General features: G+C 49.8%; 1 protein-coding gene across 3 annotated transcripts; it reads right to left on the reverse strand.

The window, feature by feature from the left end:
- On the reverse strand, positions 1-23716 carry LOC128116909 (tetratricopeptide repeat protein 38). Of its 3 annotated transcripts, none has more exons than XM_052748565.1 (14): positions 23589-23716; positions 22787-22864; positions 21564-21645; positions 19943-20114; positions 17145-17318; positions 14644-14719; positions 11874-11993; positions 10465-10524; positions 9078-9116; positions 6271-6352; positions 4631-4796; positions 3869-4028; positions 3590-3663; positions 1-1250 (listed from the first exon to the last, which is right to left on the reverse strand). In XM_052748565.1, the coding sequence occupies exons 1-14, from the start codon at positions 23607-23609 to the stop codon at positions 1160-1162; spliced, it is 1395 nt and encodes a 464-aa protein (XP_052604525.1). In that variant the 5' UTR covers positions 23610-23716; the 3' UTR covers positions 1-1159. The 3 variants fall into 3 exon arrangements, with proteins under 3 accessions (XP_052604525.1, XP_052604527.1, XP_052604526.1); XM_052748567.1 differs by lacking the exon at positions 1-1250 and adding an exon at positions 2064-3442; XM_052748566.1 differs by lacking the exon at positions 1-1250 and adding an exon at positions 2064-3445.
- Between the last annotated feature and the right edge of the window lie 3914 nt (positions 23717-27630).

The raw sequence follows: 27630 nt of genomic DNA on the forward strand, positions 1-27630 counted from the left end.
AAAAAAAAAAAAAAAAAAAAAAAAAATCCTACAGCAATTAGACATTTTCTTGACTTGCTGCCCCTTCCATGGAAAATTGAAGGAGTAGCCCATTGCCCAAGGACCCAACCCAAACCTGGAACCTAGGAGATAGATGCTCACAGGTGCCCATAGGAGCAAGTAGTCACAGGAACCAATTAAATTATTTAAATGCCCAGAATTTGTCCAGGTCTGGGCAGACTGAGCAAAGCTTGGGGGATTTGGAGACCTCTATGTCCCCTGGGAAACCTGCCCATCAGTCCATATTGAGTGGAACTGAAGGGACTAGAGGAACATCTTTGCATTTGCACTTGCTCTTCCGGAGGACAGCATCAAGCCTGCACTAGCACATCCAGGAGGATGTCCCTGTCATGGAAGCAGGAGATGGGTTGAAGTCTTGTGGGAGCCATGTCAGTGTTCTGGTTATTTGCCACAGCAGAGCAGCTCTGGGCTCAGGTCTCAGACCTACTCATAGGAGCAGAGTCAGAGGTCTGCCAGGGAAGCCACACCCCTCAAGATTCACTCCCATGTGCACTTTAAGAGAAGCTCCAGTTGGCACCACCAAATCCCCCCAGGGACACAGAAGTCATCCTTCCCCTCATCTTTGGGGATGGTGGCAGGTGCAGCAGTCTGGGACTGACAACCAAAGCCAATGAAGCAGAGTCCCCTCCCCCATTCAAAAGGAAAATCCTCTGCTAGCTGGGACCCCAGGCAGCTCACTGGAATCCACCCCAGGGAAATGGGACAGCAGGACCTGTGTAGAATATAAGAAAAAGTAAATGAAAAGCTTTCACTAGTACCAGTTATATGTGGAAGGCATTTCTATAATTCCAAGCTGAGCTGGCCACAGATCTGCTCTGACTGCCAGCCTCAGAACAAGAAAATCCAGTGTTCAAGGCATCTGCAAATAATAGCACTGCTTGGGTTCCAGAGCTTAAAAATGCATGTTGGCCCTGAGAGGAATCTGAATATCAATCAAAATTAATTTGTGTCCCATATTTTCTACCAAACTACTGATTTGGAGGATTCTGCTCAGGACTGAACCTCATCCTCTGTTTCCTAACCCTAACCCAACCAGACAAGTCAACCCAATGCCAGGAGGTCAGTGCTGAGCTGTAGACCAAGGACTTGGCCTGGGGCACTACATAAGATGGACAGTAGCTGCCTTTCGGATGAGCCTCTCAGTCAGGGGTGAGTTGGGTTTCAAGGCATCACGCTCCAACAGAAGGCTCCTGTGGAAACACACAGAGTTTTTGTTATAGAACCTTCTAGAAGGATGTGGGAGCATGACAGGCAGGAGCAAATGGATACAGTCAGCTGGATAGTACTTTGATTCTGCCTGAGAGAAAACACTAGAGATAAGGACTCCAGTGTGGGGTTATCACTGAGGCTTAGCCTGTCTTGGGGAAGCCATGGCCGAAGACCTCATAGACAGGCTCCTGTCACAGGCTAAGACTGAGGACCTGAGGGACAGGAGACATGGTGTCTGACAGGAAGCCACATGTGAGACTGGTCCGGGAAAAGCAAGTGAAAGAATAGGCAGGTGTAGGGAAGCCTCAATTTATAGAAAGGAAGATGGGATCAATCAGATTCAAAACCTGCTGTGGCTGATTCTTGATACCCTTGAAACCCTGGTCATCAGCATGACTTAAGGGGTAGGACCCTTACACTGGGATTAGTGTCCCAGTGAGAAACATAAGAGCCTGCTCTCTAAGTGCTCAGGGAAGCAAGACATAGCAAGAAGCTTTGAAGCCAGGAAGAGGAGTGCGTCAGAAACTGAACCCTGCTGGACCCTGATCCAGGACATTTCAGCTTTCAGAACTACAAGACAAGATGTGTCTGGTGTGTGAACAAACCATCAGGTCTGGGATTGGTTTGTTTTGTTAACACCCCAAGGAGATTAAGATAGAGATAGGTTAACAATGGTGGGTCTGTGGGGAGTGAAGTTAAGGGGCTGGAGCTTGGTACACAGGTAAGGGACAACACCACAGCCAGGGTAGCATCAGCCTACTTTCTGCTGCTATAACAAAATATCTGAGGCTGGGCACTTTGTATAATTAAAAGTTTTATTTGGCTAGGTTTCAGAGACTGGAAGTACAAAGCATAGGCCTTTATCTGACTCCAGATAAGGCTGTTTGGTTGGGAAAACAAGGAAGAGAGGCAGAAAGGCAAAGGGCAGAATGCAGAAGAGGCAAAGCAAATGAGGGACTGTGCTCTGTAACATTCTCCTGTGGAGAGTACTAATTAGGGATCCTTGAGAACTACTTTAATATCTTCTGAGGATGGGGCCCCAGAACCCCATTCTAGGAGTTCTCATCTCTCAACTCTCTTCCCCTTCTTAACACTTCCAAACTGGAGAACCCATGTCTAGCATATGGAACCCGGGGGTCCATACGCAAACCACCCAAACCACAGTAGAGGGCTTTTGCCTGTGAAGGGGCTGGGCTGCAGGGGGGGGGTGGGCACTTGAAGGAATGCTCCACCCTGCAGGGTCTTCCCAGGCAGCTGTGCCACCTCTCTCCCCTACACTACCTCACCTCTCCTGGGCAGGACCAGATGCATGGCATCTACTCCAGGTGGGCCACACTGCACCCTAGAATCTGCCTCAGCTGAACCCTCAGCCAGCTCCTCTGTCCACACAGCCCACATCCCCCTAGCTGTGACCACAGGCCCCACCTCTTACCTACAGCAGGTCCCCCGGGCACTCAGCCACTACACATCACGTATGGCTTTTGCACATGGACATGGAGTGACATAAACAGGGACATGTGTCCATGGCATTTCTGAGTTCAGAGTAGTTCGAATGTTCCCAGCCATCACCTGCACTGCTGGGTTCTGGCTCAATGGCCAAGGCACCTGCCTAGACCTCTTCTCACAGGACAGGGACCCAGGGGCCCTCTCCTTGGCAGGGTAGGGGTGAGCCAGGGACAGGAAAAATAATGGTTAGGGCTGTAGGAGTTCCTCCAAACACCCCTAGCTTCTAGGCAATGGCTTTCTCTCCTAACCAGGCTCACTGGCTAAGTGCACTGGACATTTAGTCTCCCTCCACACCTCCACGGGACACCCCTCTGCTCCTCCACCCCCTCACCAGATCCACCATCATCCTCTGCTCCTAACCAGTTATGGGACTGTCCAGATGAACTGGTGATGAGCTGGTTTTCTCATAGGGTCCTCACACCCACCTGCTCAGTACTGCATCCCACCCCCAGCCCAGGAAGGTTGGAAATGACTGAGAGCTGAGGCCTAAAAGAACAGACAAGGAAAAAAAAATGTCCCAGGCAGAGGGCACAGCACATGCAAAGACCTGAGAGCAGATGTACTGGCTGTCTGTGTACTTCAGCATGGCTAAAATGGGAAGTAGGCTGGGGTGGCAGGAGGCTGGACAAAAGGGTGGCACTGGCTGTCTCCCTTTGTCAAGTTCAGCCTGCTAATGAAAGAGAACCAAACCCCCAGTTTGCCTCCTGCTTTCTGAACCCCCAAATCAGAAGCACACATGCCAAGGCAGGGACATGCATAGGGAGATCATGGGGGAGCAGCCCATGCCAGGCTGTAGGGAGGGCAGAGTGCTCACCGGGCCACATTCTTATGGGCGCTGGAGGTGCAGTTGATGGCCACATGAATCAGCAGCTGGTTGAAGACGTCTCTCTATGAAATCAGTTAGGCAAGTTAAGCACCTGCATTGGGGACCAGGGATGGGCCCCCAACCCAAAGGAACCACTGAGACGAACACCACCCTGAACAGCATACCCTGGTATCAGTGTGAAACAGGGTACTCCTACCTCACGAGTACCCACAACACAGGAGACACCTGGCACTCCAACCTTTGGTTCCCTGTATACAGATGGCTCACCTGAGCATTGCTGCCCCCAATCTGGACAATTCGGTAGCGGATTGGCAAGAGAAGTTCTAGGGCTCGGTCAGGGTTCCCGTTCTCAGCCTCCACAAGGGCCTGGCACAGGGGCAGCCCCACATCTTGTGCCAACTGGTGCTGGCAGTTCTCCCCGGGGGACCTGTCACCAAGACCAAAGCTCAGCATCCACCTCTACAAAGTCCCACCTGGGCCAGGGACACAAAGGTTAGGCCCTTCCCCAGCTGCCTGATGGCAGTCTGATGGGAGCAGTAAGCATCTGCCCACTGTATGGAGAGGACAGGGCTCCCTGTTTCCAGCCTCAGTTTGCCCATCTGGAAAGTGGTGTAACAGCACAGCCCTTGTGGAGAGATCAGACTGCAGTCATGGTAGGCAAAGCCTGGGCACCAACAGCCTGCACTACCATGGTTACCAATGACTGTGTCTTCGGCAACCTGTCCCCCAGGCCCCTGGTCAGCCCGGAAGACACATTTCCAACAGATAAAAGAACTGAGGCTCAGAGCAAAGAGGACACCAGCTGGACCCCTGGAAGTCAGACAGCTATGAAATACATGCCTGCATGGGCGCCCACCTAGGGGATACCCACCTAGAAGCGTGGGTATCTTCAAAGCCTTGCTCACCAGCCAGACCTCACTCTAAGGGTTCCCCAAGAAGGCAGGGTGACCCCTAGCAGGCCTTGGCCTAACCCTTTCACTCATTCACTCTCTCAGTCGGCAGGCTTCATGGTCTCAGGGCCTCACATACTTGCTGGCCTCCTGCAGGGTGGTCAGCAGCTCCTGTGTGGTCTGGAGGTCCCGTGCACCCAGGGAGGCCATCAGGAAGTGAGCGTCATTGAACAGAAGGATGTGGTCTCGGGTATGCTTCTTCGTGACTGGTAGGACAGCCTGCCAGCGCTGGCCAAGGGGCACCCCTGGGGAGGAAAAGAGGAGCCAAGGGCTTGGTGTGAGACAGCAGACATGTTCTTCACCCTCGTCCCTCAGAAGCCCATCCAATCTTCTCCCTGTGAGAGGTCTCGAGGTGAGTGGGGCCACCAAGGCCTCTGCTTTCCTTGTTTTCCTAGAAAAGCAACAAACCCATGAGGTAAACACAAATTTGACAATTTGTCACAAGTTATCAAACTATTCTTAGCCTCCTTTCAGACTCCCAAAAAACATGTTTTAAAATTTCCCATTGTAATCACGGTCTAGTACCTGTGCAGAGATAACTCAGTGGTTAAGAACTCTGGCTGCTCTTCCAGAGGACCTGAGTTCGGTTCCCAGTACCTGCATGGTGGCTCACAGTGTTTTATAACTCCATTTCCAGGGAACTCAGCGCCCTCTTCTGACCTCCATAGGCACCAGGCACACAAACAGGCCACAGACATACATGCAGGCAAAATACTCACATACAAAAAAATAAATAAAATTTTTAAGTCTAGTACCTGATACACCATGGGCATTCAATAAAGCCAGTGGCATCAGTAACACCCTTCTCCTTAAATGTGAATTTTCTGGCTCTAGAAGTCGTCACCTCTGCCCCAGCCTCCAGCCTCCACCTCCTTTTCTTCCCTCTCAGTACTGGAATGCTAGATTCAGCTTTCTTTTCTAGAGCATCTCCAGCCACCCACAGGGCCCTGGACATCTATTTCTGAGCCTATCAAAATCAACAGTGAGGGCCAGGTGGTGGTGGTTATGCCTTTAATCCCAGTACTTGGGAGGCAGAGGCAGGCAGATCTCTGTGAATTCAAGGTCAGCATGGTCTACAGCATGAGTTCTAGGACAGCCAGAGCTACACAGACAAACCCTGTGTCAAACCGCCCCCCTTCAAAAAAAAAAAAAATGAACAGAGATCCTTGCCTCAAAACAGTGAGGAAGTAAGAGGCCTTTCCCAGCCTGCCAACCACTTGGTTACCCCCACCTCACCCCTCATTCTGGGATTCTGGAGCTCTGGCCTTCCTTAGTGTCTCTCTCTGTGGGGAATCATCTGGTCCTCCAGCCATGGGCAGGAAGCCAGCCCCATCAGGGCAACTTGGAAGCCTAGGGTGACAGGCTGAGAAGCCTCTGCATTGTCAGAGTTGGGAAATTATCACCTCCTGTGATCTAGGAACAGAGGCATCAGCCGGTAGCCCGGTGGCACCTGTGCCCTGAAGGCCTGCCAGGCAGGCTATGAGAGTGGCAAGGTTCTGAGTCTAAGGCCAGTACACCAAGGAGCAGTGGAGAATAGAATAAAGGGCAGCTGAGGCTAGGTCAGTTGTCTTAGACTGGCATGGAGACAGCTGCATAAGCTCGCACGCAAAGCTACAGCCAGGCCAATTCATCTCAAGGCCAGTGGTTTGGGCACTGACCCTCAGGATCGGCAATCACACTTTCTCTCTTTGTATAGGGAGAGGGAAGAGAGTCTGCTACCTTCCATCTGAAGACGGTAGAGCATGGAGCAGCTGTCCACCATATCCAGCATGGTACCACTGGCCTGCAGGCTGGGGAGGATCTGGAAGACAAGGGTGATGGGGGGCCAGGCTCAGCGAGCCAAATGACAGGGACATGGATACAGCTAGAGCTGCCATCCTAGCCATGAGTGTGGCCTGAGAAAGTTCTCAGCAAACAAAAGCTATAAGCATCATCCCCAGCATCCCAGCCATCAGGAGCATCATCCTCATCATTTCTCAGCCTTCGGACTAAGATCAAGTATAGGACCACAGACCCCACAAGAATATTAAGTACTGTGGGAGCCAGAATGTATGAGGGGTGTGCGTGTACACACACACACACACACACACACACACACACACACACACACACACACACACGAGCTAACTGTACTGTGTACCCATGATTAGCACTAGGCCCTGACAAAAGCTACCCACAGCCTGGGCCTAAGGCTGCTCTGGCAGGAGACATCTATCTTGCCTGGTCATGTTTCGAGATTCAACTTGGCTTTCTGGGAGACCTGTCTACACCTCAGAGAACACAGTGCACATCACCTCCATTTCTTTCTAAGATGCTGATCATGACAGAGGAACTCCTCCTAGGGACCCTTGTCTGGCAGACATTTTTCTGGTATTCAGCCCCTCACATCATGAGTGTGCCAAAACGTTCTTACTGAGTACTCACATGGGAGTTTTTCCTTTCAAAGCATGCCTAAGGGCTGAGAGTGAGAGAGCCAGAGTGAGAGGAACACGCAGACATCATAACAGACTGCTCAGTCTTCTCTCAGAGATTAGGCCTCAATTTCAGTTTCCTGAGACTGAACAAGCAGTTTCAGAGGGACCCACGAACAAAGGGCAACTAATCAACACCCCCCACCCCCACACACACCCACAGCAAGGATGAGAAGGACTAGTACGGGAATATCAGGGAAGGCCAGCCCCGAGCCACCACAGTCAGCAAGCTCAAGGTGATAACCAAATAAGGACAAAGCCTGGGACTTGTCCAGGCCTGCCCCAAAATGAAAAACTGTAGACATGACCAGCCCTTGACTAGTCCTGGCCAATTAGAACGTACTAATAAGATTGCAACTTGCTTAGGCCAATCATATCTAAAGTGACCTGAACGCCCTTGGAATGCCCCTGGGCTGTGCTTACAACCAGCTACTGTGAGCTCCTCTCAGGGCCATCAGCATTTTGCCTTGGTGTGGAATGGTCGGTCCCAGGATACTGGAGTCTTTCTCAAGATAACAAACGCTCTTGTTGACCGCATACGTGGATGGCGGTCTTTGTGGGACTTATACAGGACCCTAACAAAAGGAGAATTTGAGTTTGGGGAGATGGCAAGGTTCAGGAGGTGGCAGGTAGGATGGGGCCCCGTGAAATCAATATGCTAATGCTGCAATGCTACATAATTTATCAACATAATCATCATCATCATCATCATCATCATCATCATCATCATTTTATGCATACGAGTTTTTTGTCAGCATGTATGTCTGTGTACCACATGTGGGCCTGATGCCCACAGAGGCCAGAAGTGGGCATATGGTGTCCTGAAATTGGAGTTACAGATAATTATGTGCTACTATGTGGGTGCTGGGAATTGAACCTGGGCCCACTGGAACAACAGTCGGTAGCTGTTGTAGCTCAATCATTGTAGCTCAAAAACCATCTATAACTCCAGCTTTAGGGGATCTGGCCATCTCTTCTGATCTGTGTGCATATATATACATGCAGGCAAAACACATAAAATAAACAAATTCTTTAAAAAATTAAAACACAGCCGGGCGGTGGTGGCGCACGCCTTTAATCCCAGCACTCGGGAGGCAGAGCCAGGTGGATCTCTGTGAGTTCGAGGCCAGCCTGGGCTACCAAGTGAGTTCCAGGAAAGGCGCAAAGCTACACAGAGAAACCCTGTCTCGAAAAAAAAAAAAAAAAAAAAAAAAAAAAAAAAAAAAATTAAAACACACACTAATAGATACACACAAGTGGCCATATGGCTCAGTAAAGGCACTTGTTAGCCAAGCCTGATTTGATGCCTGGAACTCACATAGTAGAAGCAGAGAAGTGACTCCTGCATGTTCTCTGACTTTCACGGACATGTCAAGGCCTGCATACACATACATAATAAATAAATGAGATTTTTTTTTTAAAAGATAGGCTGTCACTATGTAGTTCTGGCTGTTCTAAAACTCACTATGTAGACCAGGCTGGCCTGAAACTCACAGAGATCACTCTGCCTCTGCCTCCTGAGTGCTGGGATCAAAAGGCATGTGCCATTCACCCTGGCTCTGCTGTTTTTTAAAAATTAAATATAAGTGAACAAGCCAAGCTGTGGTGGTGCACACCTTTAATCCCAGCACTCAGGAGGCAGAGGCAGGTAGATCAATGTGAGTTAAAGGTCAGCCTGGTCTACAGTGTGATCCAGAACAGGCTAGAAAGCTACAAAGAGAAACCCTGCCTCAAAAGAAGAAGAAAGAAGAGGAAGAAGAAGAAGAAGAGGAGGAGGAAGAGGAAGAGGAGGACGAGGACAAGGACGAGGAGGAGGGGTATCCATCTGAATGGACAATGACAGTCAAAGACTGCCTGAAACATGTCAGTCTCCAAACACCATGGGTGAACATCAACAGAGACTCCATGGTACAGACCCAGGACATGGCTCTGACAACAGCTATCCTACGAAGTCTGGGCCATTCTCCCACCATTAGCTCTGGCTGGGAAACACAAACAGGCCCATATGAGAGACAAAATGCAGCAACAAACCATAAACAACGTGAGTGCACTTACATGGCTGTCATAGATGGTTAGCGCAGCCTCATAGTCTCCCTGCAAAGGAGAAATTGCTGTGGTTAACATCTGGAGAAGTCAAAACGCGATGCTTGGAAATATACTAGAAATAGCTGACCAAGGACCCCACTAAGAGAGATAGGCAGGGCTCAATGGCACCCAGTGTGGAGATGGGAGAAGGTGAACCCAACCCTTGGGTCATGAGGGGCACACCTTGCATACATGCTTCTCTCTGGACATCTTAGGAGCCTCCAAGTCTTTCTCTACAGTACCAGTGCTGCAAGAAGCACCCTGAGAAACGGGCCACTGCCCATCTCCATCATCTGTCCTGCCCCCTCCCCTAGAATTATTTCTGGTCCCATAGGTCCAATCTGAGACCCTCCTTGTATCCCAGGCAGTGAAGAGGCATTGGGTTCCAAACCACCTGTGGTGGTGTGAAGGGTCCCCCATAGGCTCAGATGTTTAAATACTTGGTCCCCAGTTGGTGGCACTGTTTGTGTGGGCTTAGGAGGTGTGGCCTTGGTGGAGGAAGTGTATCACTAGAGGTAGTCTTTGAGAGCATAAGGCTTCATCCTACACTCAGTCCATGCTGCTTTGTGCCTGCATGGTGTGAGCTCTCAGCATCCAGGTCCTGCACCCATGTTTGCAGCTTGCTGCCAGCTTCCTCAGCATGACGGAGGCTCTAATGCCTCTGGAACCTTTAGCCAAATAAACCCTTCCCTCTACTACAATTTCTCTTGGTCACGGTGCCGTATCACAGCAATTGGAAAGTAACTAATAAGACACACGAGTCCCAGTTCCCAAGAGTGGAAAATGTCTTGAGGAGCTCAGCCTGCAAAAGTCTTGGAATGTGATTGCAGTATTGTTTCAGATATCATCTCTGCTGGACAGTTTTATGTCAACTTGACACAAGCTAGAGTCATCTGAGGAACCTCAATTAAGAAAATGTCTTCATAAGACTGGGCTCTAAGCAAGCCTGTAGGGTGTTTTCTTAATTGATGGGGGATGGACATTGTGTATGCTGCTATCCCTGGGCTTGTGGTCCAGGGTTCTATAAGAAAGCAGGCTGAGCAAGCCATGATGAGCAAGCCAGTAAGCAGCACCTCTAATGGCCTCTGCATCAGCTTCTGCCTCCAGGTTTCTTCCTGCCCTGTCTGAGTTCCTGCCCCAGATTCCTTCAGTAAAGGATAAAGTAAAGCAAATAAATCCAATCCTCCCCAACTTGCTTTTGGTCATGGCGTCTCATCACAGCAATAGAAACCCTAAGACACCATCTTTTGTATCAACACACAAAGGTGCTGCACGGAGTTCAGACACACAGCAGGGGCTAGGGCTTTTATCTGAACATCTGCACTGTGTGAGACAACCAAAGAGACAAGCATCCTACCTTCTCAATAAAGTACAGGGCCCAGTGCCAATAATTATGGCAAGCGAGCATATCAGAATCCTGCAGAAAGAACGAGAGAAAGTCTGAGCTCCTGTGGGATGGGCCTAAGTTCAGTTTGTATCATACATGAACCCCTGAGTTCAATCCCCAACATTGAATCAATTGGGTATGGTGGACCACACCTGTGATCCCAGCACACACTGTGATCCCAGGGAGTAGAAACAGAGGACCAGAAGTTCGACTTTGGGGTGGGGAGATGCTCACTTGGTACAATGTTTGCTGTGTAAGCATTGAAGAGCTGAGTTTGACTCCCTGCACCTACTTAAAAGCAGGACATAATGGTGTATGCCTGTAATCACAGGGGAAGCCTGGAGGTTTTCTAGATAGTCTTGCCTAATCAGTAAGCTCCAGGGAATCTAGGAAAAAGTGACCTCCCTGGCTTTAGTATTCTGGTGCCCCCTAGAATTTTCCAGACCCAGGAGTCTGGGCATCTTTAAAATGGGATATGTTCATAAACCTCCCTATAAGCCAGCTACACCTAGAACCATGCCGGGAGATGCTGGGAATTGACCTGGCTGTCAATCACAGTTTGAGCCCATGGAACATCTCAAGAGGGATGCTGGTGGCCACAGCATCCTCCTGGTCTCTGAAGTATTGAACATCTACTGCTCAGTGTCAGGTTGTGGAGGGACTTGTTTCCCCAGCTGGTGGTGCCCTTGGAGCCTGCTGTGACACAGAAGGACAGGGCAGCAAGGCCACCTGGAGAAGTGGCCAGGTCAGGTACCAGAGGCAAGTCCAGAGAAAACAGGCACACACGAGGAAGAAGGACCACCAGGGCTAGTGGGGAAGGAGAAAACGGCCCCGAGGGGTACCAGCCTGTGAGAAGCAGGGATGAGTAAAGTTGGGAATAGGGAATAAGGCCACCTTGTGTTCAGGACACGGAAAGGGTCAGGCTAGACACTAGGGGTCTGAACTACCCTAACTCCCATATGCCAGCTCTACATCAGTGGACCATCACCCCATTGGCCTGCCTCTCCAAACCCACTGCATCATGTGGTCCAGAAGAACACTCCATCATCCCATGTGGAGCCTGCTGGCAGCAGCAGAGGCACATGCAACTCAGGGCCCTAAGCATGCCTACCCTTGCTGGGCTCTGACTTCCCCAGCACCCTTTGGGTCCATTCCTTTCATAGCAAAACACCTCAGGCAGTCCCCAATTGTACAATCACTCATAAAATGCTGGCAGATGTTGGGATGTTGTGGAGCTCCCAGAGGATGCTTGGCTGTCAGGGATGCCTCCAAGCTGAACCTGAGCACCTGGGGAACTAAGCCACATCTGTAAGTCCTACCCAGCAAGCCTTGGTGGGATTCCGGGTATGAGACTGGATCATCCAAGTCTCAACTCCTACCTTCCAGTGGCCTTCGGTGTTCTTCATGAACTCCAGCCCGTCCTTGATCTCTGCTCTCATCTCATGTACGTGGGCAACAGTGTGCACTGACCATGCATCTGTTGGCTCAACAGATAGAGCCTGCATGAGGTAGGAGGTGGGAGGACAAAGAAAATGGGTGTTAGCCTGGCTTCCTGGGTCCAAGAAGAACAAGGATGAGACTGGGCTCTAGGTCAGAATAATTCCAATCCTGACACCACCCCATGTCCTATGTTCCTGGGACGTAACAGTGTGTGCCTTAATCACCACAGCAGGCTGCTCAGGGGGGCATCACTGACAACCTCACAGATGAGGAAGCTGGGGCTCGAGGAGGTACAACCTGGGTACACCCGCATCATCTGTACCATCATTATATTGTGCCTCAGTTTCCCATGTTGGCTTCTAGGCTGCCTTCCTCTCAGGGCTATCAGAATAGTGTAGACTGTCACATCTTTTGCTGGCGAAAGACAAGAGGCTGCCCCTGCCACTTATACTCAGGAAATGGTTACCCAGATGGATTCCTGCTTTAGAAGCAAATGGATTTAGCAACACTGTTGATAACGACCAAATCTACATGACCCCTGACCTCCACAGTGAGGCCGATGGACACATGAACTGGCTCTTACCTCCTTGTCTATCTGTTCACCAGGGTCAATTCATGTTTATTGAGCGCCTTCTAAATGCTGGACATGAAGCAGTGAATTGGGGCTCACTGCAACCCCATCACTGGCTTGTCCTCAGGGCCCCACATCAAATCATGGGTCCCTTAGGCCCGCCTTCCCTGATGTCTAGAACTACGAGTGCCTCCGCGCTGGCCTGGCACATGCTGCAAAGGTTTTGGTAATGTGTCCCCATCAGTCTCTGGCCCCTGCCCCTGCCCCTCAGCTTTCACAGTCTTGTCCACTCCCTGTGGGAAGACAGGGGTCACACAGCATGTCTGTGAGGCCTTGGGGCAGAGGGCCTGAGAACCAGGAGAGCTGCAGACATGGCAGGGTGCATCCTGAGCATGCTGGGCACTGGCACCCCTTTAAGGAACCTCTCCAAACATTCTGCTTTCACACAGGACAGTTGAGAAATAGGACTCAGCCCTGTTCTTTGTGACCAGAATTCTCACTCAACTGGAGCCCTTACAGGGTTCCCTGGGAGACTCCAACTCTCTGGCTGACCCTCACGCCAGAGGTTGACCAGCTGGGCTTGCTGTCACCTTGTAAGGTCACCGTAGTTCTGTGGAGCCTGGTGCTGTCCACTGTTGCCTTGTAGAAACCTGGGGGACACCGTTACATCCTTGTCTTCATATCTACCAGCTGTCTGTGGGGTCTGGGGCTAAGATCAGTGTGGCCTATAGCACCAGGAGAGCTGGAGCAAGGGCAGGAAAGAGCAATGGGTGGGGACACTCTTCTGCCACATCTTGTTTCTTCTCAGACTTGGCAATCAGCTTGTCAGAATGCCACTCAGAGTTCCTTCAACTGCCCTGCTCTCCTCCAGATACCTAGCTGGTTCCCCCAACCAGCAGAGCCTTCCTGTGGCTTAGCCAAAGATACAGGACCTGGCTACCCTGATCATAGAGCTTAGATGGCCAAGAATCTACCTGGAGCCCTCCGGGCTGACTCACGCCTAAAGAAAACAAAACCCAAACCAACCAAACAAAAAACCTTCACCTGATTCCTGATTCTGGATTGAGTCTGATTCAGGCAACGGCCAGACACCCTGAGGATGCTGTCCTGAGGAGAGGGTACTTCAGACCAACTGAGGCAATGCCTGGGTCAGGAGCCACAGCAGAGATGCAGGGAAGCTAAGTACTAGTCCAGGCTGCTTAAAAGACAGCCATCTCGTCAGATGGCCTAGGTGACATTCTGGCCCCTAAGCTTTATCACCATGGGAGGGCTCTGCCTAGCCTCTCTCTGAGCTGCAGCTGTCTTGTGTGGCCACCAAGGTGTTTAAGAGTGTAGGCAGAGACCATTGGCAGGAGCAGTCATGCACAAGGACAGGTGTGACCCAGCACCAAGAGCATACATCACTGTCTATGCATGGCAATGCCTCCTTGCACAGGAGTTTCTACTCTTGCAAGGACATGAGGGGCAGAGAAGGACTTCCAGAGCCTGAGCTAGCCTGGACCCAGGCCTGTCACTTGACCCTGATTTCAGACCCACACGGGAGTCCCCAGAGCTGCAGATCAGCCAGCACATCCCAGCAGAATACAGAAAACAGTGCCCGAGGCTGAAGGATCTAGCAGGCTCCACAATGGTTCCACCCCTCCCACTGGCAAGCACCCTGAGTGATGAGTGATGGCTTTTTATATCCTGTGGGCAGGACAAAGACACTCTGCCTCCCTACTCAGGGAGGAAAACATAACAAGATAGGCCATGACCTTTGAAATCTCCACCCACCTCAAGCCTCATGGGTTGTGACTAGACCCAGTGGAAAGGTAAAATTCAAGGAGGGAGAACCAGCTCTCCTGTACTGCTCCAGTCTCAATTCACCCTGTGGCTCTACAGCCAACTGGAACTCACAGAAGCAGAGAGCCACCACTCAGGTAACCCCTGAGTGACAGAGCCCGCACCTCCCTGAGTGTCACTGCCTCATCTGCTCCAGCGACCTCCAGAGGCTCTAGAGCAGTCATCAACAGGGAGCTGTTTGCCTTAACAACAGCCCCTCCCAAGAGGACACTCCAAGGTGGGAAGGAGGGCTGCTTGGTCCTCACATGAGGGGCCATACCCTAAAGGGCGTCACACCTTGAAAAGGGCCCACTCACCTCTTTGGCAAGCTTTAGTGCCTGGTCATAGAAGTTGGTTTCCATCAGTCCAAAAGAATAGATGCCTTTCACATAGCTGAAAACAGAGAAAAGACTTCAGTTCCCAGGAAGCCGAACAGGAACAGGTGGGATGAAGTCCCCCAGCAGGAGCGGCTGGAGTCCACACACCCAGGGTTTGTATGTGACTGTGTCTCACACAGGGGCTTTGCAGAAGGAACTGCGGTGAGATGCAGCGGGTGGCAATCTGATTGCTGTTGTTCACTTCGTAACACGGCTGTGTGGAGCTGGTAGTGTCAACGAAGAAAGGATTTGTGACACCCCGATTCTGCTCAGGTTCTCAGCAAGGGGCAGCACTAAAAGACTGACTCATGCCCTCAACCCAGAGAGGAGCTGAGCTCAGCAGTCTTCCTTCCTTTAGAACTTCCTTTAGTGCAAGACAAAGTGAAATTCAACCTGATGGTGATTTCCCAGAACCCTGTGCTGTCCACATGGCTCACCCACTCCTCAGACAGCAATGTAGAGTCTCTCCACAGAGGATTACAGGGTCTATGGTCACCTCCCTGAGAAGCCTGGCACTATGGGTAACTCCATTCAGGCTTCTGTTGCACTGTCCTGCACCCAGTCTGTGAGCACCCACTGACCAGCCAATCACTCCCCAGAACTGACCCCAGTGCCCTGTTTGTCCAGCTCACCCTCCATTCTGGTCCACATACTTGCATTTCTTATCAATCACCCAGGCACTGAGTCCCAAGACAGTTGGTCACAGGTGACAGGGGGGCTCTATCCTGTGTGAGCAAAGACAGAATCTACTGTCTAAGACTCAGGTGTCACTTTTACTGTCCAGCACAGGGGCAAATGGCAGCTTTTACTGGAGAGCAGAGGCTAGCAGGTGACTTTAAAAATATTGACTGCTCAGGAAGCAGAGGCAGGCTGATCTCTGTGAATTGGAGGCCAGCCTGGTCTACAGAGCTAGTTCCAGGCCAGCCAGGGCTACACAGAGAAACCTTGTCTCAAAAAACAAACAAATAAACAAAAAATTTACCAAGGGATTACTGTAGGTCAGATGCTATGGGATGTTCTCTATGCTGTGAATGCGTTACTCTGATTGGTTAATAAAGTGCTGATTGGCCAGTAGCCAGGCAGGAAGTACACGCAAGACAAAGAGAGAGAAGAATTCTGGGAACAGGAAGGCTAGGTGAGGAGACGCTGTCAGCCACCTCGATGAGAAGCAAATGTTAAGATACTGGTAAGCCGGGCTGGAGAGATGGCTCAGAGGTTAAGAGCACTGGCTATTCTCCCAGAGATTCTGAGTTCAATTCCCAGCAACCACATGGTGGCTCACAGCCATCCATAATGAGATCTGGCACCCTCTTCTGGCCTGCAGGCAGAGCACTGTATACATAATAAAAATAAATAAATCTTAAAAAAAAAAAAAAAAAGATACTGGTAAGCCACAAGCTATGTGGCAACTTATAGATGAATAGAAATGGGTTAATTTAAGATATAAGAACTAGATAGCAAAAAGCCTGAGCCACACGGCCATACAGTTTATAAATAATATAACCATCGGTGTGTTTATTTGGGTCCAAGCAGCTGCGGGATTCACGGATGAGAGAGATTTGTCATGACCGTGGGCCAGGCAGGACCAGGAGATAACCCCAGCTACAGTCAGATACTACTAGCTCACCAGTGTTATATCTTCAATTAGGCTGAACCATGGTACCTGGACCTGTGGTCAGGCACCATTCTAAGGGTGTATTTGTATTACAAGTGAGTACTTTTCAATCAGAAGACTTAGACACAAACAAGATTCTCAATAATGTGAATGGGTCTCGTCCAATCAGGTGACAGTCTTAGAGACAAAGTCCCAGAAAGAAAAAGACACTCGGCCTTCCAAGTTTCTTTAGATACAAAGAGGAAGTTGACTTTTGTGGGGATTTCTAGCCTGTCACCCTGCCCTACAGGTTCTGAATTTGCCAGATGCTACCTAAACAGCCCTCTGGAGAGCACCCCTTGCCCTTGTAGCAACTGGTGTATCCACAGGTCATTGCTCTATACATCTTAACAAGGATGTGGCCACAGAACCCTTGGACCCATACAGATGATAGGAAATAGCCAGGCATTGTGGCTCATTACCTATAATCCCAATATCTAAGTGGATCAGGCATAAGATTGCCATGAATTTGAGGCCAAACCGGGTTACAGAATCAGATCCTATCTTTAAAAAATAAAACTAATGATGACATGAAGTTTGGGCATTATGCTTTGGATAATATTATCTTGGGGATGCTTGTTACTACACACAAAAAAAATCCTATCTGACTGATACACGATGGTGCTACCTTGTTCACAGGATGGGATGAAGATCAACTGAAGAGAAAGAAGCCTTCTAGATGAGCAGCAGGAGTCTCGTTATCTCTAGGCTGGGGCCAATAGAGTTTCTGAGCCTTTAGGACAAGGGAAAGGAAAATGAGATGATATGGCTTCTTGTCTGCATGTACCTGCTAAGAGGGACGTCAGGTTTCCAAAAGGGGTAAACTCGAGCCACAGAATCCCGCATCTGCTCCTGTTGGCCCAGGTAAAAGTAGGCATCATGGGAAAACTTCAGGGCCAACATGTCTGTTGGGTGGTCCCGAAGGATCTGTTCCCAGAGATCACAAGCTTTGGGCAAATTCCTGTAAGACAAGAACACACTGAGCATGAAGTCCACATCCATGGGGCTGGGGGTGTGTGGAAAGCCATCCTATGTCACTATCTGCCTGGGATGCTTTAAGCAGTTATATCTGGGGCTGGGGAGATAGCACAGTGGGTAAGAGTACATGCTGCACAAAGATCAGGACCTGAGTTCAAATCCCCAGCAGCAGAGTAAAATTCAGGCATGGCCATGTCCCTGTAACCCCAGTGGCGGAGAAAGGAGGATGTCTGGGGCTTACTGGCCAACAGTCCAGCTGAAAGACTATGAGCTCTAGGTTCAGTGAGAGACCCTGTCTCAAGGGACTAAGATGGAGAGCCAAAAGATGGGACACTTGACATCCTCCTCTGGCCTCTGAGCACAGGGCACATGCATACTTCACCAACATAGACATGTGTACACACACCATAACACAACCCTGCACAATATATATATATATGCGCATGTGTGTCATGCAGGGGCCATGAAACTAAAAGGGGGTGCAATCTGAATGGGGAAGGAAATAGAAAAGGCAATGGACTATGTGTGACATGAAAACAGAGGGACATTCTTGGGGGGAGGAAGAAAATAAGCCAGAGTGGGGCAGGGGCTTGAGGACAGACAGTAGGGGTGCTGGTGAAGGAGAGCAAGGTATGATAACATCCACTGGTTTGTATACTAAGAGTAACTAATGTTTCCTATTAAGAAAAAAATTCCATCAAGAGCAGGCAGGGTCTGGAGTCCATACGCAACACTGCACAGAAAAAAACATGTTATAGACATATATATGTACACATGTGCTACTTTAGCTTGTATCTCATAACATTCAAAAACCAGTAGGATCTGGACAGATGGCTCAGTGGTTAACAGCACTTGCTGCTCTTGCAGAGGACCCAGGCTCAGTTCCCGGCTCCTCTAGCGCCGCTAAAAACATCTCTAACTCCAGTGGTGGGAGTTCTAGTGCCTTTTCCAGGTCTGCTAGGGCACCAGGCACACACGTGATACACAGACATACATATAAGGAAAACACTCAAGACACAAAATAGAAAAATAAATAAATCTTCAAAGAAGAAAGAGAAAAACAGGTGTTTTGTTTTTGTTTTTGTTTTGTTTTTGTGTGTGTGTGTGTGTGTGTGTGTGTGTGTGCAGGCCAGAGGTCAACATCTGGTGTCCACTTCAAGTGATCTCCCCTCATTTCCATAGTCTCTCACTGAACCTGGACCTTACCAATTCAGCCAGACTGGTAGGCCAATAAGAGCCAGGGATCTGCCTGTGTCTACCTCCCCAAGGCTACAGTACACATCACCATGCCTGGCTTATTGTCTTGGTGCTGGGCATCTGAACTCAGATCTTTAAACCTGTGTCACAAGCACCCTAACATTTCAGCCATCTCTTCAGCCCAAGGAGAATTAACCAACTGCCAAAGACAATTTGCCCCAACACCACGAGGCACTCAGAGAACCCCACATCTATACTGAGTCACTAGAAATTTGATGGGTGATAATTTTCTGTATGTTATGAATGTGTTGTTCTGATTGGATGATAAATAAAACGCTGATTTGCCAGTAGCCAGGCAGGAAGTATAGGCGGGATAAACAAACAGACAAGGAGAATTCTGGGAAGTGAAAGGCTGAGTCAGGAGATGCCAGCCCACCATCCAGGGAGCAGCATGTCATGGCAGACAGGTAAAGCCATGGAACACGTGGCAACATATAGATTAACAGAGATGGGCTGAGTTTACATGTAAGAGATAGTCAGTGGTAGGGCTGAGCTAATGGCCAGGCAGAACTTCTGAGTGATGATTTTATAAGCAGCTGCGGGGACCAAAGAGCCTGGGCAGGAAAAGAGAAAATATCTGCTACAGAAACTGGTGGGACATTCTTGGTCTAAACCCAAGACTCCTCAAAATAGCATGAGATATCTGTTCTAAGGGACATCTCACCTGTCCAAGCAGAGGGACTGCCCTGGGAGACTGTGGGAATGGAGACAGGGAACCATCTGGAAGGTAGAGAACTGGTGCACACAATGTTGGAATCCTGAACAAACCCTAAAGACCTGTATGTTGTGAGCTGGGTGTCTCACCCTGTGGTGCTGTTGGGAAGTAGGGCATCCTTCTAGAGTTTGGGCCCACTGATATTCAATTAGGTCCCTGGAAGCATGCCCTTGGAGGGAACATCAAGACCTCGGTCTCGTCTTGACTTCACTGGCTGCTATGAGGTGAGCAGCCTCCTCTATGTACTACCTATTACTACCAAGAAGTAAGACCAGTAGGGTAAGTGCCCAAGGACTGAAGCCTCCCAAGCCATATGCCAAAATAAACCTTTCTTCCTGATAAATGTATTGTCTCGGGTATTTTGTTACAACAACAGAAAGCTGACAAACACAGCCTTCAGGGCAGGAAGCAAAAGGGTCATTTGTTTCCTTCTCAATCCTAGATGTGGTGATCAAAATAATAACCATGTGAATGAACCATAGCTTTTCCTAACACTAAACTGAAAATCCTTACTAAATACTTCTTCATTCAGCATTCAATGTGGGGCAGAGCAGGTTGGTGAGACTCTCAACCTCTGAGGCATCACCTGGCACAAGCTTGGAGTCCCAAACCCCCAGCCCAGGGAGGCCCCTCACCCCTTGGCAAACGTCTCCACCGCAGACACATGCAGCTGCTCCCGAAGCGTCAGAGTCTGGGTTTGGGAGACCTCCACCATCGTCTTCACAGCCCGGTCCAGGTCCTTGTCCAGCTTCACGGAACTTCCCGTGCCAATGAGCACAAGGCCATTAGAGATGGCATGACCCATGGCTGACAGAAGATTGGAAACAGCTGGTCACTCAGCCTACTCCAGCCCCACATTCTATAAGGTGTGAGCCACGCTGGGTACAGGCTCACTGTGTGTGAGGCCCCTGTCAAAACCTGGATCTCAGCTCTGGCTTCAGCAGGCAGAGGGGGCAGCGGCACCTACTAAGTACCCAAGGTTATTTCTTTACCTAGGCTTTCTGTTGAACCCCGAGGTCTGAAGTACTTCCCTCTGCCCTCATGAGCCTGGCAGAAGCTGGGAACCAGCTGACTGGCTGGTATTATTCCTACAACCAGTCCAGACCTCTTGGGATGCTCAGTGGAAGCCATTCAGGGAGCTGAATCAACAAGGCCCTGGGATACAGACTGTGATCCCATTTCCCTGCCCTCACACATGATGATGGGAAGAGTGGTCCTAACTGAAGGTGTTGAGGTACAGGCCTACCCATGCTTCCCAGCCCCTTCTTCAGAAAGGCAGGGTGTCCCCTGATTGGCGGAACTCAATCAAGGTCACTGGCCTGGAAAAAAGAACCATAGTGCTAGGATACCCCCAGCCCAGCTATTGGACCCTGCATATAGCCTGAGTCCCTCTGACCACTAGCTGTCCCTAGGGCTGCATTTGGAATGCCCTGCATTTCTCTGGGTCTCCTAATTCTGTCTGTGCCAGGTTAATAGGGCCCTTGGCTTTAGCTAGGCTAGGCTGCTGCATGTATTAAGAATGTCTCTGGGCTGGAGAGATGGCTCAGAGGTTAAGAGCACTGGCTGCTCTTCCAGAGATCTTGAGTTCAGTTCCTGGCAACCATATGGTGGCTCACAACCATCTATAATGAGATCTGGTGCCCTCTCCTGGCAGGCAGGAGTACATGCAGACAGAACACTGTACATAATAAATAAATCTTAAAAAAAGAAAGAAAAGAATGTCCCTAACATCCATCTTCATCTTCATTTTATAAGTCTTCTCAAATGCCAGGAACCTCACCCCACACTTAGGCTACCCCTCTGGATTCTGAAATGTACTGGACTGACTTCCCCCAGCCCCACTACACACAAGGCTTGTCCAAGAGCCACGTTCTGTCTTCCATCTCCACCCAGTTCTGGTGGCTCTGGAAATGTCCCGAGTCCTGAGATCCCTGACAAAGGTCTCAGGAGCCATCTCTAGAGTTCCAGGATTCTGGGCTTTCCAGCCGGCTAGACTCAGGTTGGTGTCTCTCTTTCACTGAGCCCCAGGTTCCCCATCTAAGAAGTGGGGATGATGTCTTATGTCAAACTGAAGATAGAGAAAGATCTGGAGCCTTCTGAGGAAACGACATCCCCATGGGAGCAGCCATTGTTCTAAACACTGTAGCTGTCATCATCCCTCCTCTGTACAAGTGGCAGCCCAGTCACTGTCCCTCCAAACAAGTGAGTCCCTAGAGTCAGGGCGTGTGAACAGCGCCTAGGGAGAGCTTTACTCACCAAAGGTTGGATCTGCTGCCTTGAGCTTAGACAGGCAGCCCTCGATGCCACCAAGACTCTTGTCATTGGTCCACTTGACATACTGGAATGAAATAAAAATCAAGTCTGTCCTCATGGAGGCCTAGACTGTATCAATGAAGGGGTGTATCTAAACTCTGATTTTTTTTCTGTCAGGGGTGTTGAATATCAAACTCAGGGTCTCACATAAGCTCCACAGAGGCGGGAGTCCAAGATCTGAATTATTTTTCTTTCTAGAACACTGAGTATTTTCTGGACTCTAATTCAAAGAAGGTATAACTTAATTGGCCTTCTAGGATGAGATTAAATACAGAGGATTGGGTAAAAACTCCTAGGGCTGGGATGCCCATTGCCATAAAAGAACTGTAGAAAAGCAGGTCCTTTCCAAGAAATGAGATACAGCCTGTCCCTTTCTTCCACACCAAGAAGAGCCCTGGAGTCACTTACACAATTCCCGCTTCATTTCTCTGGAAAATAACCATGGTAAGCCAGGCATGGCAGCTCACATCCATAATGCCAACAGCAGGGGGACTGAGTCAGGACGCTTGCTGTGAGTTCCAGGCCAGTCTGGGCTACAGTGTGAGACCCAAACAAACAAAAAGGCCTTGGCCCGTGGTCATTACAGTTAGAGACACAAAGGCCAGAGATGGAAAGGCAGCTTTGGCTTTCTGTCTGCAGACTCAGGTGCACCCTGGCTCTGCCTCCGATGGACTAGGTGACATGTGACTCAAGGCAGCTCAATTTTCTGAGCCTCCATTATCCCACCTAGAAAAAAAAGCCACTTGACCTTCCTTCTGAGACCTTATCCCCTCACCCACAAGCCCCCAAGTCCCTGAACTACAGGATTCTTCCCTGGTTTGGAAGCGCCCGGGAACCGGTGGAAGGTCTTGGTCCAGCTAACTGGAGATGAGCCTCAGGACAGGACCCCATGCCTTCATGGCAGAGCTCACAACAAACCCCAGCAGGCCACAGTGGGACACCTGTGGAGGCTTAATATTTTCAGGCCCCTGGGGTCATCCATTGCTATCTACTCTGGATCTGGGGATCTTGGGAAAAGGCCACTGGAGCTGGCTGAGACATTCCCCATGTTTAACCTCTGTGGCAAAGTGCAGCTCTTTACTGTCATGGGATTTACAGACCATTCGCCAATCGAAACTCCTCCTCAGAACCCGTCAAGGAGGACAGGAGTCTCTTGGTGGGTATACCTGGGTCAGGGAGGCATCAAACAGCTTGCAGGCTTCATTGCTTGTGGTTGAGAGCGGGAGACCAGCATCCTTCCACGCCTACACAACAGGGAAGGAACCCCGGGGATTCACTGGGCTGAGCCCCCAAACCCTTGGTTACCCCTCTGTAAAATATCTAACAGGACCCAGTGAGGTGAGTCCAAGTGTCAGCAGGAAACGGGAGACAGTAAGTGGGAGTCTCATTACCAGGACTTATGGGAAGCTGAGCCCTGGGTGTGCATCTCAAAGGATGTCTGGCTTGTCACCTGCCTAGCAAGGTGTGTTCTCCCTGCCAACACCTAACAGTCCTCTCCCACTGTGTGGGAGGAGTCTGACAGGTTGGAAATCCTTCAGATTATAATAGCGGCCCTCAGTGACCTGATCTTCAGGGTGCACAAGGCCAATGTCTCCCTAGGGCGTGGGACATGACCTTGAGTCCTGGCCAGTGAAGGGCTGCACCTCCAAGGACTTGGAAATTAGGTGGCTGTGCTGCTCCCACCTTCATCTTCCTCGTCTGAAAACTGGGCTCAAGGTCCGGGTCCTGGGTGGCTTCATTGGAAACGCTTCCTGAAGCCAAGCCCAATGCATGAGCTTTCCCTGGTGCCCTGCCTGGGAACCACTCGGTGGTCCCCCACCCCCACCCTCAGCTGCAGAGACACAGCATGCTCAGGACTAGGTCCCCAGCCGGCCTGACCGGGGTGACCAGCAGCAGGTTTGCTCCGGACCTCTTGGCCCTGGACCAACTCCCGGACGCAGGAGGACGCAGCCGAGGGGGTGCGCATACCTGGCAGTCTCGCAGTGACATGGTTGTGGTTTTGGTCTGCAGAGTAAGGGGCACTGGGTCAAAGCTTTGGGAAGTCCCTGAGGCCTTCCGGGGAGGTGAGGGTGTTATTGCTGGGGAACGGGGGCGGGGCGAAGGCGGCCGCGCTCCCCTCCCCCCGCGATCGCTCACTGGTGGCTTTGGAGGCACGTGTCCAGCTCGGCCCAGACCTGCCCGCCCCTAAAACCCAGGGTGAGTGTGAGAGGTGTGGGTGTAGGTGTGGGTATGGGTAGGGAAGGGGGAAAGGTAGGAGAATAGGAGAACACACCTGGGCGCCCTGGCCCTATTTCCCAGCTGGGGTGCTCAGAACTAGTCTGGTGGCTGCTGCCGGGCTACCAAACCCCACCTGGCTAGAGGTGCCCAGCTCAGGTTTGAGCTTCAACGTCCACCTTGCCATCTGATGACATGGGTGCCCGAGGTCCAGCCTCTCCCAGCCTGAGCCTCCTTCACTTGGCCAGAAGGCCCTCAGGAGGCATGGGAGCTCTGGGCCAGTGCCTGGAGCCTCAAGCACCTTAGTCAATGGCTATACCACTGAGATATTACTCTTCCCCCATCTTTTTTTTTTCTTTCCAATTTTGAGTTAGAATCTCACTAAATTGCCCCGAGCTAGTCTGAGATCAGCTTCGTAGCTTAGGTGAACTTTGAACTTGCGATCCTCTTGCCTAGAGTTGTTTCATTACTTGCTTATAATGCCTAACAGCATTGCAGACCTGCCCCTAGCAAGTTCTAGGTAGCCCTCCTCAGGCAGTTGCAGCCTCAGGTGCTCACAGCTCAGTTTTTGGATATTCCCTCACTGACAAGCTTCACCCATCACTCCTCTGCTGCCCTGGGACAGTCCGCCTCCCTACTCTGGGGCTTGGAGTATAATACAGTTCCCCCTCTTCTGTGAAGGAGTTTATAGCCAGTGTGTTTGAGTCAAGTGAGCAGGAAGGGTGGAGAGGCACATACCGTCTTTGTTTGAAATATTTGTATTTTGTCACAGATTTTCTGTTACTTTTCACTTTCAGGAATAAATTAAATTACTGTCTTATATAAGTACTGAAGAGATAACTTTTTTTTCTTAAAGATAGTCTCACCATGTAGACCAGTCAAGCCTTGGACTCAAAGAGATCTGCCTCTCTCTTTGCATCCAGTGTGCTGTGATTTAAGGCTTGTGCCTCCCCAGCTGGCATCGATATCATTCTTTTTTTTTTTTTAACTTTATGATTTATGTATTTATTATGTATACTGTGTTCTGCCTGCATGTATGCCTGCGGCCAGAAGAGGGCACCAGATCTCACTGTAGATGGCTATGAACTACCATGTGGTTGTGGGGAATTGAACTCAGGACCTCTGAAAGAGCAGCCAGTGATCTGAAACTCTGAGCCATCGCTCCAGCCCCCCTCAATATCATTCTTAAGAGCAAACATGGTTGGAGGTAATTCTAAAGTCTTTGGATTTGACGGTGGATTCCTAGATACAGCACTGAAACATCCACCACTAACAAAACAGATCAGTAGAATGTCACTGGATTAGCGTAGTTTCAAAGGGTACTGTCAGGAAAAGAAAGGATAAACTGTAGAAGGGTAGAAAATGCTTGCAAATCATGCATTAGATAAGGGCCTAGTATCCAGGATCTAGAAAGAAATCTTAGGACTGCAGAGACGGCTCAGTAGTTAACAACACTTGCTGCTCTTGCAGAGGACCCAGATTTGGTTCCCAGCACCTACACCAAGTTGCTCAACTGTCTGTGACTCTAACCTGTGGATCCAATGTCGTTTGGCCTCTTTGGCACCTGCATACATGTGGTGCACATGAACTCATACCGGCACACACACGCACATAAATATAATAAATTTTTCTTTAAAAATACTTGCAACTGAACAGGAAAACGTTGAACAGCCAAGTTAGGAAATGATAAGGAAGAAAAAAGAAAACGAAAAAACCAAGCAGAGGATTTGAATGGACAACTCCCCAAAGACGACACACACTTGGTTACTGGGGACGTTGGAAGGTTCACAGTGCTGTAGCTAAGTGAAAGAAATCAGGCATAAAAAGACACGCATCACCACCACCACGACCATCATCATCATCATCATCATCATCATCATCATCACCATCAGGTATATGTCAAACATCCAGAATAGCAGATTTGTAGAAACAGAAGGCAAACTGCTGGAGGCCAGGACAGGGAAAGATAAGAGACAAATGCCAGTGGGGGCGGAGTTTTCTTTGGGGGTACAAAATCTTGAATATATGCTTAATACCACTTTCTTTACCCTTCTGAATGGGTCACGTCGTGTGATTATCACTTCGATAAAGATACTGTCTTGATGAATGAGGGTTTGTGCTGCATCCCCTTGAATGTCTCCCCTGAGTTGGGTTCTTGCTCCCGAGTCATACTCCACACCCTGGTGTCAACCCCATCATCACTTTAGAGGAGAACCTGGGGACTGCTGACCTCCAGTGAAGCTGGACTGTCCCAGATCCCAGATGACCAGCATTCCATCCCTGCACAACCAGAAGGCCCCAAAATACCATGAACAAACCAGCGGGGTGAGAGAGGGGCTCAGTGGTGGGGTGCTTGCTGTCAGACCAGGCAAACTGAAATTAATTCTTAGAATTCAACCCCAGCAAGCTGTCCTCTGATTTCCACACATGCGTGTATTTGCCTGCCCCCAACAAACAAACAAATACATGTTAAAAAAAAATGTTGTTTTTAACTAAATCTCAATCCTTTGATTTTTAACAATAAAGACACCAATAAAGGGAGCCAAGTGCTGTGGTGAAGCCTGCCAGCTCAGAGGGGCAGAGAAAGCACTCAGCTGGCCTTCCTCCTCAGCCAATGTCCCCGAGAAAGCTCCCTCCCTCCTCTGCTTCCCTCTCAAACAAAAACCCTCAAACTGACTGTCTCTCCCTTCTACTTCCTGTATGCCTCTCCATCTATCCTCCTGACTCCCTCTTACTCTCCATGGTTTTTTCCCTATGACCATTTCCTGTCAACTGGTTGCTTGCTACACCTCATGACCTATGGTTGATTTGTTGAATCATGCTGACAGTACTCAAGCAGAAAGCACTTGGATTAAAAGTGTGTGCAAGGGTTAGCCACACCACGACTAGAGCAGGTTTTTCCAGTAAATAATGCAGTCTCGAGGTTCACAGAGTGACCAATATCCTGCAACATAAGAGTTTCAAGGAAGCCTCTGCAGAGGCCACTGGGGGCCTGGGTCTGTCTCCTTGCTTGCTTCAGGCACAGAGGCTGAAGAGGCAGCAGAAGGTGCCTTGGAGAGCACTGGAAATGCCAGCAGGGTGTGCTTTCCCCACTTCCCCACCCCCACTGAATAGCAGGAACTTCCTAAAGCCCTCTGGCCTACACCTCTGGGCCCACTAGCTGGTGCTGCTGTGGCAGCAGCTTTAAGGTATGAGCAGGAGCAGGGCTGTGCTCTCCCAGTAGGGTAGAGTACAGAGGGTGTTCATGTTTACTCTAGCCTCGATATAGCCTTGACCATGAGGGGAGGCTGGTCCAAACTCTACAAACCCAGGGCTCAAGAATGTTCTGGGAAGTCCTAATTAATTGAGGGACCCCAGGTGAGAAGGAGACCCTTGGAAAGACCACACACCAAATCCATAGGGAAGAACCAGGTGCAGGATGTGCAGTCCAATGGCATCAGTGACACAGGCTTTCTCCTGACTCACTTCCACTTTGATGGACAGAGATGACTTGAGGAATCAGCAAAGACCGGAACAGGGAGAGGGAGAAGTTAATGTAGTTAATAAAGTCAGAGTTTTACTATTTGTTACCTGTCAATTACTAGGAAGTAAAAAATATCAAGCACTTTTAATCTAGGGCTCAAAGTTTTGTGCCTCACATTCTGAAGCCTGAAATCTAAGAGACACAGCATGGTCCCGGTCTTGGTGAGGACCGACTTCTAAGTTTGCAGATGGCCACAGAGACTGAAGCAGGGAGTAGCTTTTATAACACCACCAACCACATCATGAGGCCTCTTCATGTTTATTAAAACACGAA

This window comes from Peromyscus californicus, unplaced genomic scaffold, assembly GCF_007827085.1.
Source record: "Peromyscus californicus insignis strain IS unplaced genomic scaffold, ASM782708v3 Scaffold_20__1_contigs__length_68692818, whole genome shotgun sequence".
In the NCBI taxonomy this organism is placed as follows: Eukaryota; Metazoa; Chordata; class Mammalia; order Rodentia; family Cricetidae; genus Peromyscus; species Peromyscus californicus.